Source organism: Equus asinus, chromosome X, assembly GCF_041296235.1.
Source record: "Equus asinus isolate D_3611 breed Donkey chromosome X, EquAss-T2T_v2, whole genome shotgun sequence".
Classification (NCBI taxonomy): Eukaryota; Metazoa; Chordata; class Mammalia; order Perissodactyla; family Equidae; genus Equus; species Equus asinus.
In genome coordinates this window covers 110,153,436-110,175,487 of record NC_091820.1, presented here as the reverse complement: position 1 = coordinate 110,175,487, position 22,052 = coordinate 110,153,436, and the positions used below count along the sequence as shown (strand labels likewise).

General features: G+C 45.9%; 1 protein-coding gene across 2 annotated transcripts in view; it reads right to left on the bottom strand.

The window, feature by feature from the left end:
* The window catches only part of IL13RA1 (interleukin 13 receptor subunit alpha 1), a 77,741-nt gene extending 58,048 nt beyond the window's left edge, over positions 1-19,693 (bottom strand). The window contains exons 1-4 of one of the 2 annotated variants that reach the window (XM_070502041.1): positions 19,338-19,693; positions 11,837-11,976; positions 6,304-6,442; positions 4,129-4,249 (exon numbers count right to left, since the gene is read on the bottom strand). In XM_070502041.1, coding sequence (XP_070358142.1) covers positions 4,129-4,249; positions 6,304-6,442; positions 11,837-11,976; positions 19,338-19,416 — 479 coding nt within the window. In that variant the 5' untranslated portion in view covers positions 19,417-19,693. The remainder of the gene's footprint in view (positions 1-4,128; positions 4,250-6,303; positions 6,443-11,836; positions 11,977-19,337) is intronic. The other variant, XM_070502042.1, reaches the window with a different exon arrangement.
* Between the last annotated feature and the right edge of the window lie 2,359 nt (positions 19,694-22,052).

The window sequence follows — 22,052 nt, the reverse complement described above, 5'->3', positions numbered from 1 at the left end:
CCAGACAATGTGGTTCCAGAAAAGAATAAGCTGTGGGGTGGTGAGGGCAGAAGATATAGAATCTATACCAGCCCTATCCGACAAAAGTTTCTGGGATTACGGAAACATTCGCTACCTGTGCTGTCCAATACAGCAGCCACTAGCCACACATGAAATTGGCTGGTAAGACTGAGCAACTGAACTTTTAATTGGATTTAATTTTCGTTCATTTAAATTAAGATGTAAATAGTCACATGTGGCTAGTGGCTCCTGTATTGGACAGCACGGTCTATACCACAGAAAGAGTCCGTGCTGATGACCGGTGAACCACGAAGCTCTTGGGACGGCTTCCCCAGCCAGCTCCAACAGTTGTAGACTGTGCCCTACACAAGGGCATCGACTGAGGGCTGAGGACCAGCCCAAGCACCATCTGCTGTCGGCTTTGGCAGTAAGAGGAATAATTCAACCCAGAAGAAGAATGTTTTCTTAAATTTTTTTTTGTAATTCATTCACCCAGCGGGGGTGCTCATTTTGCAATTTGCTCTAAAATGTGGTTTGTGCTAGTGTGTACCCCGAGGCACTTCCCTATTTTTGTCTTATAAGAACTCCAAGGACTAGGCTACCATCTCCTCCAGCACCACGCTGATTCCTGGACCTGGGTTACTTTCCTGCACAGTCTGCCATGGAATGAGACTCAGTTTTAAGACTCCCTCCCTTCCTTTCCCTGTCCCTTCTGTAGACACAGCTCTTTACAGGTTTTCCCTGTGATTTTGCCAATAAGGCCTCCAGGGGAAGCAGGAGGAGTTAAGACATAATAAACACAGAGATGCCACCAACTTTTCAGACACCCTGAAAGCCTGCAGAACAGCTCTCCCGAGACTTCAGTGCAACGGCGTCAGAGCTGGGCTGCTCCTTTTAAGGCTCAGTTCTCTGGCCTCTTCACTAGCAAGTCCTTGGGGAGACAGACCGACTCAACCCTTCTCTCTTTTTATTCCTGAACCATAACGCTCCTGAGTTGCTTGTCCTTCCTTAAGTCCTCACCCCAGTCCCTGTTCTCTAGCTTTGGATCCTACCGAACATTTGAAACTTATTTCTGGAGTACCTATCATGTGTCAGGCACCGGGGGAAACAAGACACAGTCCCTGCTCTCAAGGGAGACTTCAGCCTGGGGAGAGCTACCACTAAGTAAACAGGAAATAACAACGCAACAATGTGCTGAGTACCATGACATGGGAAAGTGCAAAGTACTGTGGGCACGTAACTAGACTTGAGAGGTCAAGGAAGGCTTTCTGGAAAGAAAACCGTGTCTGAGCCAAGATAAGGCAGAGAAGAGGCATCCAAGCGAAAGGGCAAGGTATGGGCTGCTTCCCCCATTCTGTTTAAATATTCTGTTTGAATTCCACTATTCATTTGAGTGTAAAAAGTCAGTTTGAGGAAGCGAAAGGAGTTCAGTGTGGGCTGGAAGGTAGGGTGCAAGAGGAGTGGGGGTGCATGGAGGGAGAGGAGACAGGCTAGAGAAACTGAGAGGAGCCAGATCCTAAAGGGCTTTGTCTGTCATGCTGAAGAATTTGGACTTGATCCTGAAGCCCCCCGGGAGCTGCTGAAGGGTTTTAAGTAAAGGAGAAATAACAGGTACCAAAGTGGGCAAGTAAAACTACAAAACCTCAAGCGAGAATCATTTATACCAGGGAAAAAAACACCCTCTAGACTGAAGCGCACAAGCTCAGTGCCCTCTGGCTCCACCTGCACCGCCTCTCCCCTGTGCCAGGAGAACCCTGTGGAAGGAGGGAGGAGAGCAAAGGCGAACCCCCAGGGAACTCAGGAGGGTGTCGTTTGAAAACTCCTGAGATTTTTGCAGTCTATTCCATGAGATAGCCATGAGTGTCTTAATATACCAAAAACAGTTTTCATCAAGTCATCAGCAAACACAGACACTCCAGGATGAAAGGCCATGCTTATCTTATAGCTTCAGAAGTCCCACACAGGGCGCTCCACATTCCAGTCTCTCAGAAGCAGTTTGAATGACCAAAGCAAGGGGACAAGGCCACGTGGAGAACAGATTGCCAAGGCAAGATCTCCTGCTTCCCCGCCATGGTATCACACTGACTGAACCTGCCCACTCCCGCAACGCCCTGCCTCTATCTGTGTGCTCCATCCTTTGCATCAGAGCCTGCCAGGCTCTCCCTGCCACCACCCCAGGCCCCACCTGAACTCCTCGTGAGGGTCTGTCCAGCCCTCTGCAACAGCCCCCATCACACACTCTTATTTTCATACAGGTCATTGTGTGGGGCACTGTCTTCCCCTCTACATTTTAAGCTTCAGGAGCAAAGAGATGCATTCCTTATCTCTGCTGCCCGTTCAGTGCTTTACCTGCAATGTGTGCTAAATAAAGTTTTATTGAATTGAATTGATTAATCTGGTCCTTTCTTCCTTGTTCTGTTGCTAATAATTCTAGGCTCTAAAGGAAAAGAAATGACTAAAGATTAATTTATAAATTTAACAAATTTTGTAGATAAAATCACGAATATCAAATACAAATTATTTTGTGGGGAGCTAAACTACCTTTTAAATTGGGCTTGATATAATTCCCTTTTTAAAGGTAGACACCAATCACTCGTACATTGCTGATGGGAATGTAAAACAACGCAACCACTCTAGAAAATAGTTTGGCAGTTTTTTATAAGACTAAATATGCGATTAGCATATGATGCTGCAATTGCACTCTTGGGCATTTATTCCAGAAAATGAAAAGTTATGTTCACATAAAAGCTGAACATGAATACGGGACCGGATCCATGGCTGAGTGGTTAAAATTCTGTGTGTTCCACTTTGGCAGCCTGGGTTCAAGGGTTCATGGCTTTGGATCCCAGGCACGGACCTACTCCACTCGTCAGCCATGCTGTGGTGGTGTCCCACATACAAAACAGAGGAAGACTGGCATAGAGGTTAGCTCTCAGGACAAGTCTTCCTCGAGCAAAAAAAAAAAAAAAAGAAGACTGGCAATGTATGTTAGCTCAGGGCAAATCTTCCTCACCAAAAAAAAAAAAAAAAAAAACCCACTTGAACATGAATATAGCAGCTTTATTCATAATAGCAAAAAATTGGAAACAACTAAGATATCCTTCAATGAATGAATGGTTAAACAAACTGGTACATCCATATCACAGAATACTATTCAGCAAGAAAAAGGAATAAACTATTTATACACACAACAGCTTGGATGGATCTCAGGAGTATTACAGAGAGTTAAAAAAAAGTCAGGTTCAGGGCTGGCCTGGTGGTGTAGTGGTTAAATTCATGTGTTCTGCTTTGGTGGCCTGGGATTCAAGGGTTCAGATCCCAGGTGTGGACCTACACACCACTCATCAAGCCATGCTGTGGCAGCACCCCACATACAAAATAGAGGAAGATAGGCACAGATGTTAGCTCAGGGACAATATTCCTCAAGCAAAGAGAGGAAGATTAGCAACAGATATTAGCTCAGGGCCAATCTTCCTCACCAAAAGAAAAGAAAAGAAAAGAAAAAAGTCAGGCTCAAACAGTTATATGCTGTATGATTCCACTTAGTAACATTGACAATGACAAAATTACAAAGATAGAGAACAGATTAGTGGTTGCCAGAGACTTAGGGGAGTGGAGTGCAGGAGGAGGGGGTGCAGGAGCAGGTGAGTGTGGCTATAAAAGGGCAACTCGAGGGGATCCTTATGGTAATGGAACTATTCTATGTATACACATGTGATAAAATCACACAGAACTACATACACACGCACACACGCACACAAATGAGCACATGTAACACTGGTGAAATCCGAGTGAGTTCAGTGGATTGTACCAATGCCAATTTTCTGGTTTTGACGTTGCACTCTAGTTATACAACATGTAACTATTGGGAGAAACTGGGTGAAGGGTACGCGGGACCTCCCTGTACATTTTTTGCAACATCCTGTGGATCTATAATTATTTTTTTTTAAGTTTTTTTCAAAAGTAGACACCAAAAGGAGATGCGTTTTCCACTGAAGCGAACTGCCCATCTTCTTGGGCTTGCCGAAAATAATATAGGTTGTTCTTTTTTTTTAACTAGGTTCGAGTCAAAGGCCCCCAACACAATCACCATCACTCCTTCTCCTGTCAGCCTCTGGGCACACTCACCAATAGTAGAGAGTATAGTTAGTGTCAGGACTTGCATTCTTCCCAGGAAGCCAAGTACACTTCATGTAGCTCAGGTTGTGCCAAACGCATTGCAGCTCAGTCACCGCCGACTCAGGATCACCTAGAATATCCAGCCGAGAGTTTAGGACCCTTCTTTGCTTGTGATGCAAACCAGCCAATCACTCTGAGGCATGGCGGATGGTGAGGGCATTTCATGCCGCTCTACCACCAGCTGATTCCTAATCTCGCACCCCATTTTACCCGGAAGGCACCCAGGTCGGAGAAAATCCAAATCGAATTTGTTCACAACTTTCTCTCTCACCTCCTGATACTAAGAAAATATCTTTACTACCACTGAGGGACCCTAACTCTTGTACCTCTAACTGGAGAAAGAGGTTAAAGGTTAAACAATATTTCAATCATAGGGAATGACTATGGAATTCCTAAATGAATGTGAAAATGTAAACAACTCCTTTATGTACCTGTCTTTAAAAAAAAAAATTCATTGAGTTATAATTTACCTTCCTGTCTTTTGATCAATACTGACACATCTCTTTTATTTTATTTTTTTTGAGGAAGATTAGCCCTGAGCTAACTGCTGCCAATCCTCCTCTTTTTGCTGAGGAAGACTGGCCCTGAGCTAACATCCACGCCCATCTTCCTCTCCTTTATATGTGGGAAGCCTACCACAGCATGGCTTGCCAAGCGGTGCCATGTCTGCACCTGGGATCCGAACCGGCGAACCCCGGGCCACTGAAGCGGAACGAGCGCACTTAACTGCTGCGCCACCGGGTCGGCCCCATGACACATCTTGTTTTAAAAATTAAATAAACATTCGTCCTGAAGTGATCTAGGGAAAGGTAAGCATAACATAACTCTTCATAGTCGCTTATTGTGTGCTATGTCTTTAGGAGCCCTAAAATCTTTAAGATCTGAAATTTCTACCTTTATAAAGCCTTTTGAGGTAAGGCATCATCATGTCTCTAAATTAAATTCCTGTTTAAAATGCAAACTTGTCATCACTCAGGATCTGTACTGAGCCATCATCAACCATTTTACTGTCATAATACAATTTAGGTTTTTTCAGATTATTTATTAAACTCCTAAAGAAATAAGAATAGGGGAGGTTAAGTTGTTTTAAACCATGCTCCCAGTCTCCTAGCAGTATTCTCTAATTTTACAAATATTACTTCATACACCCTGATGAGCACAATGCAGGGAGAGAGGATGGTCTGGAGAACAAGCCACGTAGTGCTAAGGTTTGGAGGCAGGCGATGGGGCCCTGCTCAACCAAGGGGCAACATGATATTAATAGGTAATATGTATACAGCATTTATTCTTTGCCAGGCACTATTCGAAGCACCTCACATACACTGACTTAGGTAATCCTCTCAACAGTCCTGGTACTATCGTCTTCCCCATTTTACAGATGAGGAAACTGAAGGGAGGAGGGGCTAAGTGATCTGCCCGAGGTCACACAACTAGTAGCTGGCAGAGCTGAGATTTAAACTCGGACATCTGGGCTCTGGCAGCCCTGCTCTTAATCAGTATATACCACTCCCTGCGTGAACATGCGAGCCAGAAGGACCCTGGCTGATGGGCAGGAAGGGAGTTGGGGGACGATGAGCCATGTGACTACTTGACAGCTTCTCCTAGGTTAGTCTTGATTGGAGCTAGGCCAGCATGCCCATTTTCCTTTTAACATCTTCCCCCAAATATATCCTGCATATCCAACTAATCTCTCTATACAATGAGTAAGAAAGCATCTCGGTTTTCTTAAGGCACTGAACCTGTAATCTGAAGACCTACAGCAACTCACTCAGCGCCCTTCTTCCTCATCAAACGGAGCAGGGTAATAATACATGCTTTGCTCACTTCACAAGATACGCTCATAAGGCTCCATTTAGGGGAGGAGCGTGTGTGTACGTGTGTATCACTTTCCAAATTATTAACTGCTATGTAACTATTAGGCATTGTTATTCAAGTTGTGAGCACCTCGAAGGCAGGGACGTCCTCATTTTTATTATTGTGTTGCCAGCACCTAGTACAAGTGCCTGGCATTTATTAGACTCAGCGAATGTTTGAAAATTGAATGAATTAATGGACTGAACATAAGCATATGGATAATTTGGATTTATTCTCTAAATACCAAGAGATAGTGCTTTCAGTTGTTACCTTCAGGGGGCGAGATGCACTTTTCAACCAAAATGCTAGGATTGTCACTTTCATTGGTGCTACACTGGGACCCCACTTGCAGACAAATCCTCTCATTCAGGGGCACTTCTTTTGAACGATGAGTTTCAGGAGCAATTTTCTAAGGTTAGGAAATAAAAAAAGAAGGCATTGCTGCAGCAAACACGCAGAAATACACTTAAGTAATAAAACATTAGCATGCCCAAATGTGTTAAAAAAAAAAAAAAAAGAAAAGTTATCAAATGGTATAGACCAGCGATTCTCAATCTGGGGTGATTTTGTCCCCGTCCCAAGACATTCGGTAATGTCTAGGAATATTTCTGGTTGTCATCACTTGGGAGGAGGGTACCACTGGCATCTAGTGGGTAGAGGCCAGGAATGCTGCTAAACATCCCACAAGGCACAGGACAGCCTCCCCTCCTCCTACAACAAAGAATTATCCTGCACCAAGTGTCAGTAGTGCCACCGTTGAGAAACCCTGGTATAGATAAAAGACAGTTAATCACATTTAAAATGTATAAACATCATGACATTTACCTATAAACCTACCATGCTAACATATCAACTGTTTAAAGGCAATTTTATTTATTTATTTTTTTAAGATTGGCACCTGAGCTAACGACTGTTGCCAATCTTTTTTGTTCTGCTTTTTCTCCCCAAATCCCCCCAGTACATAGTTGTATATTTTAGTTGTGGGTCCTTCTAGTTGTGGCATGTGGGACGCCACCTCAGCATGGCCTGATGAGCGGTGCAATGTCCACGCCCAGGATCCAAACCAGCGAAACCCTGGGCCACTGAAGTGGAGCGTGTGAATTTAACCACTCGGCCATGGTGCCGGCCCCTAAAAGCAATTTTAAAGGAAACACAACAAGACTATCAAAATTCAATTACAAGCTGGGGCAGTAAACCATCAAGATCAAGGCAAAAAGGACTGCTTTAAGAATCCAGTAGTCCTGGTCATCTCTGAAGAGAGGAAGTAAAGAGGAGGAGCCTGAGGGCCAGAGAGAGACTTTTCATTAAACATCTTTCTGTACTGGTCAACCTTTTTGACTCTCTCACATATAAACAGAAATTTTAAGGGTTGCTATCTGCACTGAGTATACCACACTCTTATTCTGAAAAGTATATAAGCTTTGTGGAACCACAGAAAGCAACTTATAGAAGCATACAGACATAAATCACAAACCTGGTTATGACGATTTAGAATAATGAGATTAAAAGGCTCCGCAGGAAATTAACATTTTCCAAGGTGACAGAGTTGGAAAAATTAAGAACAGAGCTTCTTTTAATCACAGCTCCAAGGAACTTCCTGTTTTGCAAGAGTTTCTGACTCAAGTTGGAGATCGTATTTCCTTGTATATACGTGCTGGTGGCCACGAAGGGGAAAACTCACCACAGTTCCCTCTGTCTGCCACCCTCAGGGCTACTCTGCCATTTCACATGCCTGCTGCCAGCTGAGCATGAGGGCAACTCTGAGATACCCTCACGCCAGGACATCAGGATGTCCTCTGAGAGGTAGCTGGCAAATCAACAATTAATGAACCATGGCAAAGATACGAAAGAAAAACCACTTCATGGAGACTGAACAGCTCTGAGACCCAGGTGAGAGAGCCCGCTGAAAAGGGAGTTAGTTGGTCAGCCCAGGAAGGAAAGAAAAACAGCAGTGTCTGTGAGCAAAATCCTGGCAGGGAGAAAAGAGAGGGTGACTTAGCTCCGTGGACACCGAGTATATGCGTGCCACCAGCAAAGCTACGCCTGCCCTCAGCGGGGCCTCCAACTATTCTTGGGCCGGTACATTTTCACGACTAACCCCTGACTCCTTGCCAAGAAACCTCCTTATCATTTGGCTTTCCACACAGTTGCCGCCTACGGGCACGGAACATACCAGTTAAGCCAATAGAAGCCTTTCTAGAATGTTTCACCATTATAGTTCTCATGGCAAAGTAAGGAAGTGGCCCTTGAGAGATGAACGTGTGCTGAGAAAACGAACTTTCTCAGCCTGTGAAGCTGAGACCAGCCCCAGGATGGTGGTGACCGTGGCGGCAAAGCTCCGAGTGCAAATTTCACCAACCTCGCAATTTTACTAAGCACACCTACCTAGCCCTGAAGCAGCCACTTGACCCAAGGATCCTTGAGAATTCTTGTTTGGAAGCTGCATTTGCCCTCTGAGGACACCAGGGGAAAATGTAAGATCCAATGCCATCAGTTTGAATCATCATGGAAAAATGCCAGTGCTCTTATTACATTAGAGAGTGTTCCGGTGAGAGGCTGATGAGCTTTACTACACCAAGATTTTTATTATAATGGATCCTTTTTAATTAAAAAATACTATAGAACCTAAATCTGAACCTTATGTTTGGGGCATATAAATAATAAAATAACTTAGAAAAGAGACAGCAGGGGGAAACACAAAATGATTTTTAAAAATCTCTTTCAAAGTTCAAGGTAAATATTATTAAACTGGCATGAATCGAGTAGGGACTCTAATTGTCAGTGATTGCCAAGCCAAACACAACTCTATCAGACAAAGAACTAAATCCTTTCCAGCAGATCTGGATGAAGTACTGTGATGACGCCCACGTGACTTTCGGCTGCGGTGACTCATTCTACTGGTAGCTAGCTGCTGTATGACATTATGCTCCACCCCTCAAGGAATCTGGCCTCCTTTGAAAATTTATCAAAAACCAAAGCCAGAGTCCTGAACTGACCCTTTCCCCTCAGGACTAATGTCCATTTGGCTGGATCACACCTTTCCTGATCTAGGTGCCTTTCCTCAGAAGTGGGAGGCAGCTTCAGCTTCTGCCCCTCTGGAGGCCAGGATGATGGAACAATGGCCTTTTACTTTATTTACCCAGTGAAATCTGCCTCTCTCTCAAGGATGAAAGCCATCTAAAATCCAATGCCAGATCCGTCTTCTACTTGCCAGATTGCGGAACTATTAGATATTGCTAAAACAATGGTGGAGGGCAGCCTCTTAAACTAATCTTGTATTTTGAAAAAATCATCTATGAATCCCTGACTTCACCTTAATGGTCCTCCAATCTGAAGATCGATAATGACCTCAGGGGTTTATCTCATGTGGTAACTTGAGACCTTTGGACATTCGCATAAGCCTGCTAACACCAACTCTCCTATGCCAATGTTCCAGCATGCTTCAGAGGTCAGATACAGCCCAGTTTTGCCTGATGATGTGTCTGTCCAAAGGACAGAAAGAGGAAAGGAAAACCACTCCTGCCATTCATTCAAAACGTCAGGACTATAAACTTCGAAAGGTCCAGACAGGAAATCTCACATCACTGCTCAGAAGGAAGAATCCTTGTTTATCACAACTGTGGGATGGATAGCCATCAACGCTGCTAAATGGCTGGAATAAATGAGCGGGCCTTCGGCAGAGGCCACCCTTTCTGGTCTCCATCCGGTCTCTTCAGGGGCAAAAGCGAGGGCACAAGATTAGATATTAGGGTGAACCATAAAAATGACCTATAAAAGTGACAATTTCATAATGTTCAATCTAACAATAGTAATAATAATAAAAGCTAACAATTATTGAACACTAAGTCTTTCCCTCGTGCATTACAAACATCATCTCCTTAATACACACACCATTCAAATAAAGAGGTATTATTATTAGCTCTTCCTCCCCAGCATTTCACAAACAAGGAAATGGAGGCTCAGAGAGGTTCAGTGATTTGCCCAAGGTCACACAGCTTGAAAGGGGAAGGGAAGATTTCAAACCCAATTCTATCTGATTCCACTACCTCCTAAAGTTACTTTTAAATCTAAATTTCTATAAGTATACTTAAGAATTAACCCCATTTCTAGGCTAGAATATCAGCATGTCTACCTGATTGGTCCTTGAGTATGGATGACAGGCTAATGAATAGGAAGCCATTTCAAAAAACGTGACCTCTTCTCAGGGTCTCGATTAGACACCTAGGTGGGGGCACTTTAAGGGTCTTTCCCAGGATTTCTCAAGGCTGAACTACCAAAGATGCCACTAACTGGGGCCAGCCCAGGGGCGCAGTGGTTAAGTCCACACGTTCCACTTCTCGGCAGCTCAGGGTTCACCGTTTGGATCCCGGGTGCGTACATGGCACCGCTTGGCAAAAGCCATGCTGTGGCAGGCATCCCACATATAAAGTAGAGGAAGATGGGCAGGGATGTTATCTCAGGGCCAGTCTTCCTCAGCAAAAAGAGGAGGATTGGCAGCAGTTAGCTCAGGGCTGATCTTCCTCAAAAAAAAAAAAAAAAAGATGCCACTAAGACTTCAAATGCCTAAGGCCCCTCCTTAGGAACAAGAGGAAGCCAACAGCATGAAAAGAGGAACTCAGAGCATTACAAGTATTACAGACTAACACATTTAGAGGACCTCTTTTAAAATGCAAAAACTTCCGACTAGCCTCAACTCTTTATCAATTAACACCTAAGCCATAATGAACACCTCAGCAGGAAGTGGGCCCGGAAGGCAGATTAGCAAGTTTCCTTCAAGAGGAAGAGCCTGTTCCGGCTCACTTGATTAAGCTTTCACATACCTTTTTACCCGTGTCCCAGCAAGACAGAGAAGTGAGCAGGGCCACACTTTACACACAAGGAAACCAAGGCTCAGAGAGGTTAAGTAACTCACCCCAGGCCGCCGAGCTGGCTAAGAGTGGTGCAGCAACTAGAACCTAGTTCTCCTGACTCTTCCTGCCACCAAAGCTGCTTGGACATGGTGACTTCACAATTCACTGATCCAAAGCACTGTCACTAATAACGACTTCTCATTCTGCCTCTTCAAAATCCTGGACAAATTCAACCACAAACATCCCCCACCTCCCACGGCACACGCACACACTCTCTGAAAGAAGGTATAGATATACAACAGCTTTGAACAGATGATCTGATGCTTTGAAGAACCTGTCGATTAGAAGGGGCTACAAACCAATAAGGCACAAGAGAAAACGTCACTGAATAAGATTATCATAAAGAACCTGAAATTATCCAATCTCCTAACAAAAATTCACTTAAAGCAGTGAACTACATCTGACTGGAAAGGCTGAAAAGTTCCCTCATTTTTCCTCAGGCATCAGGAAACCTTCCAGTCGACCCCAGTTGCCACCAGCATCCTATTTTTCACTTTCCATATGCACATTTATCACATAGTTCTTGCATATCTACCCGTGCATATGCTTAGCAAGCAGTAAACGTGAAAATTCCCTGAGAAAGTGAAAGTGTTGTACAGATACAAGGCTACAGGCAACAACATAATTTTAACATATTTATTGAGTGCCAAATAGATAACGACATCTAGTATTTCCTATCAAAGTAATTTCAATTGCATTATCAAATAATTACCAAATATTTTCAAATGTTCAAATTTGTCAACCGTTGTTTCTGTAATTTTCCCAGTTAAAATCTGGACTCAACACAAAACAAAATTCCCACTCTGAAGTAAGATTAGAATTTGGCTTATTCTTGGCTCCAATTCATAGCGTTCACTTTACCTAATCAATGCAGTATGTTCCAGAAAACTTACCTTATCTTGTTTGTTGCCAAAATGGCTAAAATACCACAGACTACAATTCGGGCTGACTCCCTCAGGAGGATTCCATGTCCATATGACCGTGCAGAGGTTTTCAACAGAAACACTCAAATTTGTCACAGGTGGCTGACTCTCTGTCCAAATCAAGCACAAGAAATACATTTATCAGGGGCTGGCCCAGTGGCACAACGGTTAAATTCGCACGTTCTGCTTTGGCAGCCCAGGGTTCGCTGGTTCGGATCCCAGGTGTGGACATGGCACCGCTTGGCAAGCCATGCTGTGGCAGGCGTCCCACATATAAAGTAGAGGAAGATGGGCACGGATGTTAGCTCAGGGCCAGTCTTCCTCAGCAAAAAGAGGAGGATTGGCAGCAGATGTTAGCTCAGGGCTAATCTTCCTCAAAAAAAAAAAAGAAATATATTTATCAACATCAACTAGTGTTTTTAGTGGCTCATTTAATCCATTCCTCCAAGTCTTAGAGGCCAAGAATAATAAAACTGATGAGCCAGCCCCATGGCCTAGTGGTTAAAGTATGGCACACTCCACTTGGGAGGCCCAGGTTTGGTTCCTGGTTGTGGAACCACATCACTCATCTGTCAGTGGCCATGCCATGGCAGTGGCTCACATAGCAGAACTAGAAGGACTTACAACTAGAATATACAACTACGTATTGGGGAGGGAAAAAAAAAAGAGGAAGATTGGCAATAGATGTTAGCTCAGAGCGAATTTTTCCCAGCAAAAAAAAAAAAAAAAGAAGAAGAAAACTGGGTTAACATATCTCCCATTTATTGAGCCAGGCACTAAGTACTCTCCACATATTAATCTGTTGAATCCTCATAACAACCTTAGGAGACAGGGGCTACCAGCCTCACCTTAAAGAGGAGGCAACTGAAGCACAGGGACATTGAGTCACTCACCCTATATCCCATGGCTAGTAAATGGCAGAGCTGGGATGCAAACCCAGAAAGTGTGGCTCCAAGGCCGCGTTCTTTTTTTTTTTTTCAAGTTTGGCACCTGCGCTAACATCTGTTGCCAATGGTGTTTTTCTTCTTCTTCTCCCAAAGCCCCTTGTACATAGTTGTATATTCTAGTTGTGAGCACCTCTGCTTGTGCTATGTGGGATGCCACCTCAGCATGGCCTGATGAGCGGTGCCATGTCCACACCAGGGATCCGAACCTGCGAACCCTGGGCCGCTGAAGCAGAGCATGTGATCTTAACCACCCGGCCACAGGGCCAGCCCACAAGGCCACATTCTTAACTACTTGCTATAGTGTAAACACAAAGAGCATATTCTTAAATTTCTGTTTTCCTCCTGCAGGAATTTGGAGTTCCCTACACTTGGGATCCACGTGTCACTCAATACAGACCCTTCAATCGGAGCAGTTCTGTGAGTGAGTCTGACTAGCCCATCTTTAATCGTGCCTTCTAACATGACCTGGTAATTGTTTTTAACTTTTCCAAAGGAGTACTGAGAAAGACTTAACAGCCCTGTTGCTCCCCTGAGTCTAACAGTAGACAGCTGGAACTGTAGCTTTGCCTAATCTCAAGAGAAAAGGAAAAGAGAAAAGGAAAAGAGGAGAAACTGTGAACCAGCGTCCTAAAAATGTGTTTCATCTGGAGAAAACCCACCACTGCCTCCACCAGATATTTACTGCCTCTATTATTCTGCACCTGGCTCTAAGATCAGGGAAAGGAGTTTTAATGCTTCTGCCAAATGCAGGGAAACACACACACACAGAGGAAGGGAAAGGAAACATCCTTTCACACTTTCCTGAGAACTTCTGAGACCAGGACTACCAAAGTCATCGCCCAGACACTGGGTGAGGGGTATGCCGGAATTATCTGTCCTATCTTTGCAACTTTTCTGTAAATTGAAACTTATCCCGGAGCCGGCCCCGTGGCCGAGTGGTTAAGTTCATGCGCTCCACTTCGATGGCCCAGGGTTTCACTGGTTTGGATCCTGGGTGCGGACATGGCACCACTCGTCAGGCCATGCTGAGGTGGCGTCCCACATGCCACAACCAGAAGGACCCACAACTGAAAATATACAACTATGTACCAGGAGGCTTTGGGGAGAAAAAGGAAAAAAAAAAAGATTGGCAACAGTTGTTAGCTCAGGTGCCAATCTTTAAAAAATAATAAAAAATTTAAAAAAAAAGAAACATCCCAAAAAAAAGTTTATCAAACTAACTTAAAAAACAATGCCCCCAAATTGCCTAAAGTGGCAAACAATCATTACTAATTACTTAAGGACTACAGTTATAGTCATTTATCAATTGATCGAGTTATATTTTATACTCTATGCCAACACTCTGGAGCACACTGGGCCTCTTACAGAATACTTATACCACTACTTTCCTCTCGAACTGAACCAAAAATTCCACTGATCCCCAAACATCAACCCCACAGGCCCTTCCCCAACAGTCAGTTTTTCACAAAGCAGCCTGCAAAGGCCCTCGACTCTCGATATTCATTCCCTCTTTCCCGACTCTACTACTATTAGCTTTTCCGCAAAGTGAAAGGCCCAACCGTAGGGAAGAGCAGCCCACAGCAGGCCAGGTCCTTGTGGAATGAGGGAATTCCTACTGCACTGCATTAAAACCCAGCTAATGGCAGGGAGCCCCAATGGCGCAGGCAACGGTGCTAGCATTAGGATTTTGAGGGATGAGAGGGGTGTACAGCTATCTTCTTTTGGCCTTTTCTAACAACACATCAATGATATTTTTTAAGACAAATCATTTGTCAGGTATAGAGCCTCTAATAAAAACTTTGCTCCTACTGAAGACTACTATCTACTTTAGGATTATCTGCCTTATTCTACAGCTTCCAGAAACACTGCAGCAAACACACTTCCTGACACTCTACCTTCCCACCTACCTCCCAGTTGCATACAAAAATTAAAGCCCTCATAATAAAAATATTACCTATTTTTGGTTCGCTTAAACAATACCCCAATTTTCAAGGTAATTTAAGACCTTTTTAAATCTATTTCTTAAGCTCAGTATTTTAATAGAACAATAGCCTGCCCTATTTCCAATCTCTCAAATGGGTTTCATTTTTTTCCCCATCTGTTCTGAAGCGTGCTTTAGTCAGATATTCTAACTGGTTTACATTTTAGGCTACTTCTGGCTATCTGCCATCCTTTTTTTTCCTAATGATTCCTTCCATTTCTCTCGAGACTTTTCTACTTCCTATAGTACTTTAAAACACACACACAGACACACATTCACTCACACTCTGAAACTTTAAATACAATCTCCAAACATTTATATACGAATACATGTGTATATGTGTATAACACATCCAGATATATAAATGACTGCACTTGTTGTAAAGGTCTCTAACAGCTCCTATGCAAGACACATAACTTCAGCACAGTGTAGTGATGAAGAGCGTGGACTCGAGCCAGACTGCCTGAATTCATATCCCAGCTCTGCTACTTACTAGCTAGCAAGTTACTTAAGTTCTCTATGCCTCAGTTTTCTCACCTATAACATAAGGACGATAATAATAACCTATTGAGACAGGGTTATTATAAGGATTAAATGAGTTAATACAAATAAAATGCTCAGAACAGTGCCTGGCACAGAGCAAGTGTAATGAAAATGTTAGCTATCTGCTTTCTTTCCTTCAGAAGAGACAGAACAGTTCTGAACAATCGCTTTGGTTTCCAACGGAAGTGAAACGTGCCCGTGGACTTTGAGAGAGACTAAGTATCCCTTCTGTCTGACGAGCTTTCTTTAGGCATCTAATTTCAGCCATTTCTTCGGGATTGATCACTGACTTTAGACAGGGGAGCGGGAAGGAGAGAGGAACTCGAGTAGCTCCCCCATGGAAATGTCAAAGCTCCAGTGAGTCTACGGTCATCCAGCACAACATCCTATTCTAATTAGGAATTAACATGATCAATGCTCCTTCTAATAATAAGGCATGTTGCTTAGCTAATAGCTTTTGCTTTCTCCTGTTCAATCACAGGAGCTAGTAGAGGCATGCATATTTCGGGAAAAGTTAAGGAAATCACAAGAGTCACATATGAGTCATCCACCTCCTTCCCTTCCATCTACTCATTCATCAACCTCTATCCATTTTTTTCTTGCAACATCTCTCTTAATCATCCCAATCACACTAATGTGCTCTGCTGGGCCCTGTGAGGCAGGCAGACATCAGTAAGTCATGGTCCTGGACAGGAGGCGTTCACAACACACCTTTCTAGTGGACACCTTCGACCCTAGATTCCTGGGTAGCTTCACGCTCCAGTGATTCCCCTCATCCAGTCAAGTCGCCCTGCTTGTTTCTCCTCCAGGGTCATTTCTCTCACCCTGTGCCCCACTTGGGCCTTCAAGGGTAAATGAAGCTCTTCTGCCTGGACTGACTTTGCCGATGCACCCTCCTGCCAAGCCAGGCTCCTTGCTGACCACAAAGGAGCACTCTCACCCGCACTTCTGGGTCTCTGCTCCTGCTCTGCCCCCCTAAATGGGAATAACTTCTCCACGTACTCAAAATCCACCCGTCCTAAAGGTCTACCTCAAGTTTTACCTCTTCTGTGAAACTACCAGGCCACAGTTTCCACTCTTCTGAAAGCCTACAGTACTTATTGCTTGGACCACACAGTTTGGCCATTATAAAGCGAATCTCCAATATATGGTCATTTGCTTCATAACAAATGGCCCGTACACACTTTCATGGATCCCAACCAGTCCTGCCCTGCTACTCCGGGAGGCGCCCAGCTCCTCTTCTAGTCAAGGACTTCCCTCACTTCCACAGAGGCGCTAAAGACGGTGGTTAAGGGCACGGCCTCTGGAATCAGGCTGCCAGGGTTGGAAGTCTGGCTCCTCCACTCCACCAGCTATCAGACTTCAAGCAGGGCTCTGAGCCTCACTGTGCCTCAGCTTCCTCATATACAAAATGGGACTCATAACAGCACCTACCAGGATAGGCTGTGTGTAACGATTAAATGAAATAGGACAAGTCAAAAACTTAGAACACTGCCTGGCATAGAGCAAACAGTATAGAAATGCTAGTTGTTGTTAAGATATGCCACAGTGTGGGCTACCAAGGTAAACAGACTCAACTAAGCTGGTAACCTAATCATGTTTATAAACACTCTGAAGATTAGAGCTGGAAGAGCCCTTAGAACTTATGAGTCCAACTTCCTCCTTTCACAGATGGGAAAACTGCTGCACAAGGGAGGGGAAATGACAAGCCCAGAGTGCCACTGCTGGGAAATGTCAGACCACTGACATTCACGACCCCTGACTTTCTTTTCTTCACCTACCCCATGGGGAAAAAAGTGTCTGTATGCTAAGTAACCAAGTTACCGATGAACCACTGTGACAAAAGTGATGAAGTTGGGAGCCAGCCCTGATGGCCTAGTGGTTAAAGTTTGGCACACCCCACTTCAGCGGCCTGGGTTCAGTTCCTGGATGTAGAACCATACTATTCATCTGTCAGTAGCCATGCTGTGGCCGTGGCTCACACAGAAGAACCAGAAGAACTTACAACTATACACAACTATGTACTGGGACTTGGGAAGGGAGGAAGAAAAAAAAGGAGGACAACTGGTAACAGATGTTAGCTTAGGGCAAATCTTCCCCTGCAAAAAAAAAAAAAAAAAAGCTTCCTAGAGAAAAAGACATCTGAATGGAATTTTTTTAAAAAACTGATTGATTAAGTCAGGGATTGCCAGTAGTCATAAGTCACTTAACAACAGGACATGGTCTGAGAAATGCATCATTGGTTGACTTCGTCATCATGCAAATATCAGTGTACTAACACAAACCTAGATGGTATGGCCTACTCCACACCTAGGCTAGATGATATTAATCTTCTGGGCCCACAGTCATATATGCAGTCTGTCACTGACAGAAACGTTGTTATGCAGCACATGACTGTATTTTCTAGAAAGCCAGCTGTTGTTTCAGGTGTGTGTGAGAAGGAGTCTGTAGGAGGGAGAGTGCTAGAACAGTACTGTGAAAATCTGAAGACTAATGAGATGGGTGACTCTAGACAAGTCCCTTCCCTCCTCTGGACTGAGTTTCCGCCCGTGATTATGGGAATCGATCTCCCCAACTGAACCAGAGGCACCTTCAGGGCAAGGATTATTCTAGGCTAACCTACAGAGCCTGGCTTAGTAATAAACAAGGCTGACACTTGAGTAATTATTGACTGAGAACTTCTAACCTCCTTCAAGCCACCACTCAAACGTCACCTTTTCAGTAAGGTCTTCTCACTCCACCCTATTTACACTGGCAAACGCCTTCCCGGCTTTGTTTTACTGCACAGGACTTATCACCATCTGACATACCTTACACTTTTTTTCCCTCTCTGACTCTGCCAATAGCATACAAGCGCCACAGGGCAGGGACCTGATCTGTTTTGCTCACCCCTGAATCCTCAGCCCCTAGAACCCTGCCTGGCCCAGAGCAGACTCGGCATAGTTTTGTTGACTGAATCAATAGAGGGCATCCAGGTTTCCTAACCAACATTTCAACTTGGGTTTCAAAGCACAACACATTGGTGAACATGCAATAAGCATATTATGCGTGTTTGTGTCAATGTAATAACAAAACCTATCAACGCTACTACTGTCACCCCAAATGTCCAAAAGGCCACGCATGCCGGGAGCTGTCCGTGAGAAGTCATTAGCCCCCAACTTTTCACAGGGCCTCTGCCGGGCTGATGAAAAGTTGCCGCACAGGGTGAGAGGTATATGCGAACTCTGTACTGTTTTTTGCAACTTTCCTGTAAATCGAAACTTATTCCAAACTATAAACGTTATTTAAAAAAAAAAAAAAAAAAGGAAAAGGCATTGGCCCGGATGCTGCTCTGGGTTTCCCAACGGATTCTCGGACGCCAAAGGAGCCCGTGACCCTCACATCCTTTCCCTACAGGGACGAGGATCTTTGGAGGGTCCCTTCAACTCCCATCCCCTGACCGGAGCGGCGCGGTCCCAGCTCGCCCGGCCCTCGGTCGCCGTCCCTGCCGGCTCCTGGCCCTCATCCCTTCCTGCGCTCTCAGGCGACATTCCGGGTCGGACCCGCGACCCTCCGACGCCGCGGGCATGTTTCGGTCCCGCACCGCGGCGCCAGTCTCCTAGGCTTTTCCCGTCTACGCAGGGGAAGTGCGGCGAGGAGTCGCCGTCACCGCTCCACAGCCGTCCCCGGCGCCCGGAGCCGGGAGAGCCCCGCCACTCCTGCCCCGCGAACCGGGCGCGGGAGGTTGCGAAGCCGAGCGCGGGGCGCCCCCGCCGCCCCCCGGCCCCCGGCGTCCCCGGGCCCACCGTCCTCGCCCTGGCCCCCGCCGCCACCGGCCCCCGGCCCCCGGCGTCCCCGGGCCTACCGTCCTCGCCCCCGCCGCCCCCCGGCCCCCGCACCCCGCCCCCAGCCGCCCTCGGTCCCCGGCGCGCCCCCGCCGCCCCCGGCCCCCGCCGCCCCGTGACCCTCGGCGCGCCCCCGCCGCCCCCGGCCGCCGCGCGGATCCCAGGGCCGCACTCACCGGTGGGCGCGGCGCCGCCGCCGCCGCGGGCGCAGAGCAGCAGCGCCCACAGCCCGCAGAGCCGTGCCGGCCGCTCCATGCAGCCCGCAGCCTCGGAGCCCGGCCGGGCTGTAGCCTCGGCAGTCCCCGCCTCCCCGCTCCCTCTCCCACTTCCCGGCTCCGGCGCGGACGGGAAGGGCCGCCCCGCCCACTGGCCGCAGGTAACCCAGCGGGCCCTCGCGGGCCAAGAGCGGGGTCGGCGGCTCGGCTCCCGCGGCTCCCGCGGCTCCCGCGGGCGCGACCCCTGGCGCTGCCGCCACGCCGCCTCGGGCCCTGGCGTCCTGTCTCCGGCCACACAGAACTTCCTCGACCACGTCGCGGCCCAGCCCCAGCGCCGGCCCGTCCCCGCCCTCCGCGCGGGGGAGCCAGTCCTGCCCGGCGTCGCCGCTGCGCGCAGACTTGCGGGGCCTCGAGGTGCCAAGGGCTGCGCCCTGCTGGGCACCGGGGCAGGGCCGTCCACCAGGAAAAGCCTTGGCCTGGGAGTCCGGAGACGCGGCCTCTGAGCCCTTGTTTTCTAAACTCTGACTCCAGGGTTAGTAATCCCAGTCCCACCTCACAGGGTGGACTTGGAAGACCAAACAGGGGACTTGGCAGGAGCGTGCTTTGTGAAAAGGACGAAAGGTATATTTGACGGCTGGTGATACATAATGTTGAGTCGGAAAAGAAAGCAAAATTCTAACTGTGAGGGATAGTGCCATACTCTGTACTTGGGTTTTTAAAAGCACACAGCCAACTTTCTACATATTTCTTTTACATGGATATATATTGAGAGGATGGAAGGTGACTTGCAAGGACATACATTGAACAGAAACTGGGTGACTGCGAGGGTCAGTGAGGCTGGAGATGGAGGAAAACGGAACCCTTATTAGTTTCCTATTGCTACTGTAACAAAGTACCACGAATTTAGTGACTTACAACACAGTTTTATGATATTAGAGTTCTGGAGTTTAGAAGTCTGACTTGGACTAAAATCAAGGTGTGGGCAGAGCTGGATTCCTTCTGGAAGTTCTAAGGGAGAATCTGTTTGCTCGCCTTTCCAGTTTCTAGAGACTGCCCACATTCCTTGGCTTGTTGCTATACCACTCAGACCTCTGCTCCCCTTGTCACATCGCCTTCTCTGACTCTGACCTTCCTGCCTCCCTTTTTCATTTATAAAAATCGTTCCTAGGGTTTATAAATTTACTTTTATTACTTTATAAATAGTAATTACTTTATAAATAGTAATTATAAAATTACTATTAGATTGGACCTGCCAGATAATCCATGATAATCTCCCCATCTCAAAACCCTTCATTTAATCACATCTGCAAAGTCCCTTTTGCCATATAAGGTAACATATTCACAGTTGTCTGGGATTAGGGCATGAGCATCATGGGAGGGGAGGCGTTATTCTGTCACTACCCCCAAAAAAGAGTCATGTCTGGCTAGATGATGAGCCCCACTCACTGAGGTGTATTTTGCTTGAATTAAGCCAGTGTAAACACCTGAAATCTGTTGCAGAAAAATAGCAATAAAAGTGTTGATAATACACCTGGTCCAGACCCCACTCAAAGGGCATGGGGATATTTAACCTATCCGAAATAAAGGCTTCACTCTTGGAATTAAGGCCTTCAAGTTCAATAAATATTTATTGTCCTTCCAGGATCTGTGTTCATTAAAAGCAGACCCTGCCAGCAAAGACCTGCAAGCAGTGTGAGGGGCTCATAAGAGCAAGAAGAATGAGTCAGAGGACAGAGAGAAGGGGCACCTTATGGGAGGGAAGGGGCAAGGCGGCTTCCAGGAGGCAGGCCTGCCTGTGCTGAATCTTGAGATGTTAAGTCTTGCGGTTCAAGGTTCAGAATAAATCCTTGCCTGCATATGTCACTGAATAAAACAATGTTTATGACAACACTTTGTAAACTACTGAAGCCTGTAGAACTGAGAGATATTACTATTATTTCTAAATCCCTCCTTCCCCCCAAATAGGCCAGCCACTCTCTATCCTCTAAGACCTCCCCTCCCTCATCACCACACGCATACCGTTGTTGACATTTGCTATAAACATTATACAATAGGTTTATACTAATGTTTCCAAAATGATTATGTCATCTGCCTTTTAAGAAGTCTCCAGTTGGAACACGAGTCCCCAGGGACTGGCTGAGTGCCGTCATGGGCACTGTCTGGCATTGACTGAGCGAGTGCTTAATGAAATGAACAGTAATGGCAGCAAGTGATTAGAAAAATCAGGGTCATAACTTGTTATTAGTCTCCAGAAAAGGCCCTGAGAATTTGAGCATTGTGAGGAAAAAGACAGAGGGCAGTGGCGTGGCCAGAATAGTGCCAGCCTGCTGTCCGTAAGAGTGTTATAGTCAGTTCCACTTCCTCTCGACCCTAAACATGAAGCAACATTAAAAAAAAATTGGGGGAAGGGGGTGGTGAGGGTTAGGAATGCTGTTTCTTCAACATCAAACTTTTATTTGTAATCTCTGTGTGTTTTTACTCAAAGAGCATGTTGGGTGGAATTGGGCCACTGCCCTGGTCTGCAGAAAGATGAAGACAAATGGAAGGCTTTCCAGGAATTGCAATAAGCAAAGAGCTCTCATTTTGGCTTTGTGTAATCAAAGTCCTGATGAGTCAACATCAAGTTTAACTTTAACCCTTAATTCATTGAGCCCTGATGACTTGGGTGTGAGCCTA